We start from the raw sequence: 6,605 nt of genomic DNA, 5'->3' as shown, positions 1-6,605 counted from the left end.
GGCCAAGAGTGCTCTCTGGGCCTGGAACTGCTGTGACATCAAGAAATAGTCCTACCTCACACCGTACTCTGGACCCAGCAGAGGCGCTGGTGTCACAGATGGAGGGAGGGACAGAATCTTCCATGTCCCCTGCATAAGACAGAACAAGAGTGTCAGTGAAATAGGGTGGGAGACAGCCTTCTGTCTAAATTGGCCCCCAGTGATGGCGAACCTTTTGAGCTCGGCGTGTCAGCATTTTGAAAAACCCTAACTTAACTCTGGTGCCGTGTCACATATAGAAATTTTTTGATATTTGCAACCATAGTAAAACAAAGACTTATATTTTTGATATTTATTTTATATATTTAAATGCCATTTAACAAAGAAAAATCAACCAAAAAAATGAGTTCGCGTATCACCTCTAACACGCGTGTCATAGGTTCGCCATCACTGCTCTACTAGGTGTCAGGAACTCTCCTAGATTGTATGATATGAAGATGAATACAACAAGGTTTCTAAACTTATCCAGATCACGCTCTATTAGGGAAGAAAGACATGCAAGCAAAACAAACATTTGATTTTGAGTGGTAATTTAAAATTATAGATATTTGTTTGAATGATTACATATGCAGTTCCAGCCTTTCCAGATTTTAATGTAGACATCCACTGAGTGTCTTCCTGCTTTATTTGTTGTTTTTGTTTTGTTTTGTTTGTAATAAAGGAATTAACCCTAATTTACACACACACACAATGTTATTTAGTATAAAAACAATTATTCACTTCTGTCTCTTCACTCAACCTAAGCACACTGATATTTTAAATAATGCTTCCTGAAATTAATACAAAGTAGATAAAAGATGGGGTATTACAAAAGACACCTATGAGGAAAGTGAAGAAAGAATGTAAGATATTGAGAAGCAAAATACAAATAGAAAACAAGGGCATTTTTAGGGGTAAAAGGTAAGGGTGATATAAAAATTGACAGAAAAGAGCCCAGGACTGGTTCTGAGGGGGAGGCAGCAGGCGTGCACACCCCTTTCCCATTGCATGAGCGCCAGGGAAGGTCCCTTCTTAGATGTTCAAGGAGCCTTCTGAGTGCTGTCCACACCCAACCGCGCACTGTCCTGCTGCAGACTGCCTGCCCAACACTAGAGGCCGGGTGAGCCCCAGAGGTGTTTCATGTAGGGAACATGGACGATTCTGTCCCTCCCTCCATCCGTGACACCAGCATCTCTGCTGGGTCCAGAGTACTGTATGAGGTAGGACTGCTTCTTGCTGTCACAGCAGTTCCAGGCCCATAAAGCACTCTTGGCCACCAGAGTGATTACTTCAGACTTACAGTGGAACCTTGGTTCTTGAACTTAACTCATTCCAGAAGGCTATTCAAGAAATGATTTGTTAGGAAACTAAATCATTTTCCATTAGAAATAATGTAAATTGAATTAATCCATTCCAGACCCACAAATGATTCCCTATTTTAACCATATCTAACGTACTGTTTAATCTATAAGCACTTCTTTTCTTAAATTTATTGAACCACCGTCTCCTAGCCTTAAATGAATCACTTGTCCCAGGGGATCTTTCAGGAAGTCATCATGCAGCATCTTCGCTTTTTCACATATCATTGCCTCCAAAATGCTGCCTAACTGCCTTTAGTTTATCCAAAACAATTTTTCTACCTCTTCCATTTCCTGTGATTGTTGTTTCATGAGCACTTTCACACCCTTAGCACCATCAGCACTCATGATGGCCTCTTTATGTTTTAAAATTGTGCTAATCGTCAACTTGCCAGCAACAAAAGCATAAAACCCAGTAAAATATTCACAGCACAATTTCCTGAGATATTAACAACACACGGTTTAGTGTCACACATTCTCTTTTTTGTTTGTTGCTTGAGGGATGCTTTTTGTCATGCTGAGGTATCTGCATGAAAGAGTTGTCAGGTCAACTTGGTCCAGAACCAAATTGTCCGAGGTGGGAGACATTTGAGAACCAAGGTTTGACTGTATGTTTCTGCAGACATAAGTGAGATCAGGACAAAATTCATTTAAAAGGACATGGTTTCTACCACATCCTTCAGTTGCACGCTATGGATACAGAACTGAGTGTGAATACTGTTTGTGAGATTCTTCAGGCTGCCATGTATGTTCAACTTATAGGTGTGGGGAGGTTCTGCTTCTCTTTCCTATTAGCAAAAACCTGCTTAGAAAATTGTGCAGAAATCCTGAGACTCTTAGCTGATTTCTGGATCAGGGAGAGAAGCTGGAATCCGTTCTGCTAGATGACTTTGCGCCACTCGTGTCCAGGCCTGACTCCCTGTCTTGTGAATTTTGAGAAGCTCGTATCTTATTTGGACAATAATCATCTGAGCAGGTTCCCAGAGCTTGAGCTGTACAAGGTTGTGCGGTCTTGGCTGCGGCATGAGAGAAGATGCTGGGGACATACCAATACCATTATTCAGAACATCAGTGACCCCATCCAGTGTTTTTTGAGGAGGTTAAGACATCGGAACTTTATACTCTTGACAGCTGCGCTATGAAACTGACAAAGCATTGAATTACTTTCAAAATGTTCACCAGCAGCCTTTGTTGGACATGAAATCAAGCCACATCCACGCTGCCAAACCCCAAACATCAGTGTTTGAGGGATGATTAGACATAGCATAGTTAAAAGTAAAATATTTCTCTTAAAGAAACCAAGAGTCTTATGGGAACCAAAAGGCCCCCAAGTACCGCTGTGCCTGGACTGCCTTGCTATTGTCAATAACTTCATGTTCTTATTAGGCAAGGAAGAACGAGGCCCAGATGGCTAATTCCATGCTATTTCCAGTGTTCAGGTATGACCTGAGAAAACCCGTGGCTCCGGATGGCAGACATGCCTGAACCATGTTCAGTATTTGCAGCTGGTGTTACTGGGAAGTTTATTTATGCTGTAGCAGGCAGAGCCAGAGATGAGACATCACCAATGATTAATGGGAATTTGTGGACCTTATCCCATTAATAAATATGGACATGAGAGGACAGTGCTCATTAACAAGTTGTATATCACCAGTGGAATCACCTCATTGTCCACCTTCAAACAAGTGTGGGTTTTTGGCCCCAGGAAAGAAGGGACCATAGAACAATGGACCAGAATAACTGGAGCTGTTACCAACTGCTGGGAGAATAAGAGCAAAATGAACTATGTAAGATGCTTTCACAAGATGGTTTCTTACAATGGTCACCTTTATATCTTCGGTGGTGTCTGTGTGACCTCCAGGTCCTCTTTTGAATCTCAGGGGTGCCCTTCTGCAGAAGTGTACAACCCAGAGACTAGTCAGTGGACCATCTTGGCACCCATGCCAATCGGTAGACATGGCCACAGTGTGTCTGTGCTGGGCAAACAGATAATGGTTCTTGGAGGCCTTTGCTATAACCGTCATTACAGCGATTCCATTCTCACTTTAGATCCGAAGGAAAACAAGTGGAAGGAAGATGAGTACCTGCGGATACCCTGCAAGCTGGATGGTTTACAAGTATGCAACCTGCCTTTTCCAGAATATATACTGGACGAGGTCAGATGCTGCAACTAATGACATCTTTCCCACTTCAAAGCCAAACAAAAATTTTGTGACAGAGTAGTTAATAGAAAACCTCACCAGTTTTACTATCAAAGCCATTGGCCTAATAGCATAAAAACTTTTCATTCTGTGCTAGCATCCTTGTCATTTTTAGTGGCCTCAAAGTCATGCAATAAGTTAGTTCTAAGCACTAGCTCTTGAAACTACTTCCTGAAGCAGTTTAATAGAATGATCCACTTATCTGTGAGGCTGATTTTATGCTTTAAACATTTATCTCAGCTGCCAGTGTAGGAGTCATGAATCTTCTAAGAGAAGACCTGGTAAGTGTCACTTGATGTAATTCCTATCTCGATCTGAAATCTCTTTGAACATTTATTCCAGTGTATTTCAGTCCATTAGACCTTTTAGTTTTATTGTTTAAGTTTAAAACTCTTGCCTTTTTGCCCGGCTTTTTGCTAAAAATGCAAAAATATGAATTTTCTACAAAGTTAACTTTTTTTTTAAATTGATTTCAGAGAGAGAGAGAGAAGAAGAGAGGAATAGAACATCAATGATGAGAGAGAATCATTCATTGACTGAGTCCTGCACATCCCATAATGCGAATGGAGCCCACAAACTGGGCATGTGCCCTGACTGGGAATTGAACCATGTGCCCAACTGCTGAGCCACACCAGATGGGCCAAAGTTAACTTTTTGTATTCAAGACGTTATTTCTAAGGGCCTTCTCTTATCTGCATTGTGTTTGTGAGAGCATGTCCATAGGTGCATACATCTCATGAATATATGCCACATCCTCTTCTATGTGTGGTTAGGATTCTATGGTTTTAAGCTAGTGCACTTGCACACAGGTTTGCCATACTTGTTGAATTTTAGATGTAACGTCTTCCCATAGATTAACATTTTTAACAAGTTAAAATAACTGGAGTCCTCATTTGGTGTCCATCTTCAGTATATACTGACTCAGTAATATTTGAACCCCTTAAATTCCTGAAATATGTATGGATTTATGAAAACTAACATTCTGCATTTTATTTTCAAAGTAAACATTAGTGTACCTTATCTATGTATGACTTCTTTTCGAATGTGTTCTTCTTTGCAGACTGTTTAATGTTACCCTGTTTATAGCAGCATACAAGCACTTTTAAGGAGAATTTTGTTAATACCAAACTCCTAAATAAAGACCCCTTAAAAGTCAGTGGTACTTCCATCCTTTGCATTCAATAAGGCTGCTGCATCTGTTATTGAATGGAAAATAGCAACTTGTGGAAAATCTGAGCTCAATTTTGACTTAGAAGTAAGGAATCCTATATAATAAAAGCCCAGTGACCAAAACAGCAGAACGACCAAAACAACCAGAGACCAGAACTACTGGCTCCTCGCCCAGCCGGCCCTGCCCCCCAGCAGGGATCCCCACTCCAATCAGGGGCATGGATGGCCTGCAAACCCCCAGCAGCCCCTCGCCCAGGCTGGCCTGCTCCCCAGCAGCGACCCCCCTACCCTGATTGGGGGCGTGGCTGGCTTACAAACTGCCTGTAGCCCCTCACCCAGGCCAGCCCTGCCTCACAGTGGAGACCCCCACCCAGATCTGGGGCTCCCATCAGGGCAGGCCAGCTGGCCCACACCCGTGTACCAGGCCTCTATCCTATATAATAAAAGGTAACATGCAAATTGACCCTAGCAGTGGAACAACCAGAATGACCACTGGACCAGTCACTATGAGGCACACTGACCACCTCTCAGTCCTTTCCCCTGGCCATCAGGCACCAATCACCCGATGGCGAATGGGGAACTGGGGGTGGGTGGCGGTGGGGTCAGGGCCGGCTGCGGGCAGCCAGGGAAGATGGCCCTGATCACAGGCCAGGCCAGGGGCCATACCCTCTAGTAGAATTATAATCTTTCTGGTCATGTCTACTTGTTTATTTAGTGCAAAAAAAATCTTAGTGGCACTGGTGATGTAAGCCCTCAGCTTTTGTTTTATTTACTGAAAGCTACTAGAATGAAGGACAATAACCTCAAAGTTAAGAATGGATCAAGAAAAACTGTTTAAAAGCATCTGTAGTAAGTGTTTTAGGATTAGCCGCACCTTTCAACTCAAGGGAAAAACACAGTTGACAAAGTTAAGTAAGAATAACCAGGGAATGACTCATTCGCATTGCTGTAGGGGTGGTACAATATTCATAAATCAATAAATGTGATACACCACAAATTAAAAGGAAGGATAAAATCACATGATCTTATCAATATACACAGACAAAGCATTCAACAAAATCTAGCACCCATTTATGATAAAACTCTCAGCAAAGTGGGAATACAGGGATCACACCTCAACATAATGAAGGGCACCTATGACAAACCCACAGTCAACATCATACTTAATAGGCAAAAACTAAAAGTGTTTCCCTTAAGATCAGGAACAACACAAGGATGTCTGCTTTCACTACTCTTTTTCAAGAAAGTACTAGAAGTCCTAGCCACAGCAATCAGACAGGAAGAAGAAATAAAAGGCATCCAAATTGGAAAGGAGGAAGTAAAACTGTCATTATTTGCACATGACATAATATTGTATATATAAAACCCTAAAGTCTCCACAAAAAACTACTAGATCTAATAAATTAATTTGGCAAGGTTGCAGGATACAAAATCAATATCTAAAAATTGATTACATGTTTATACACCAATAATGAATTATCAGAAAGAATCTATGAGAACAACCCCATTTACTATTGCAACAACAACAACAAAAATAAGGTACCTAGCAATAAATTTAACCAAGGAGGTAAAGGATCTGTATTTTGAAAACTATAGGACATTAAAGAAAGAAATTAAGGAAGATACAAATAAGTGGAAGCATAGATAGTGTTCATGAATTGGAAGAATTAATATAATTAAAATGTCCATACTACCCAAAGCAATCTTTAGATTCAATGCAATTCCTATTAAAATATCATATTTCACAGATGTAGAAAAAATTTACATGGAACCAAAAAAGACTCTGAATTTCCTTAGCAATCTTAAGAAAGAAGAACAAAGTTGAAGGGATCACAATACTGGATATGAAACTATACTA

The 6,605-nt window shown here is 40.9% G+C and overlaps 1 protein-coding gene across 1 annotated transcript; it reads left to right on the top strand.

The window, feature by feature from the left end:
* The first annotated feature begins 1,169 nt into the window (after window positions 1-1,169).
* KLHL15 (kelch like family member 15) lies at window positions 1,170-3,550 on the top strand. Its single transcript, XM_070428563.1, is given in 11 exon segments — window positions 1,170-1,261; window positions 1,263-1,319; window positions 1,999-2,231; window positions 2,234-2,300; window positions 2,302-2,445; window positions 2,447-2,619; window positions 2,622-2,805; window positions 2,807-2,827; window positions 2,829-2,929; window positions 2,932-2,961; window positions 2,964-3,550. Coding segments are annotated over 11 exon segments (1,689 nt in total).
* The last annotated feature ends 3,055 nt before the right edge of the window (window positions 3,551-6,605 follow it).

The sequence above is a fragment of the Myotis yumanensis genome, unplaced genomic scaffold (genome assembly GCF_028538775.1).
Source record: "Myotis yumanensis isolate MYYU_CA2020_CCGP unplaced genomic scaffold, mMyoYum1.0.hap1 SCAF_11, whole genome shotgun sequence".
NCBI classification, from domain to species: domain Eukaryota; kingdom Metazoa; phylum Chordata; class Mammalia; order Chiroptera; family Vespertilionidae; genus Myotis; species Myotis yumanensis.
The sequence above is the reverse complement of the archived record's forward strand: the minus strand, read 5'-3'. Positions and strand labels throughout refer to the sequence as shown.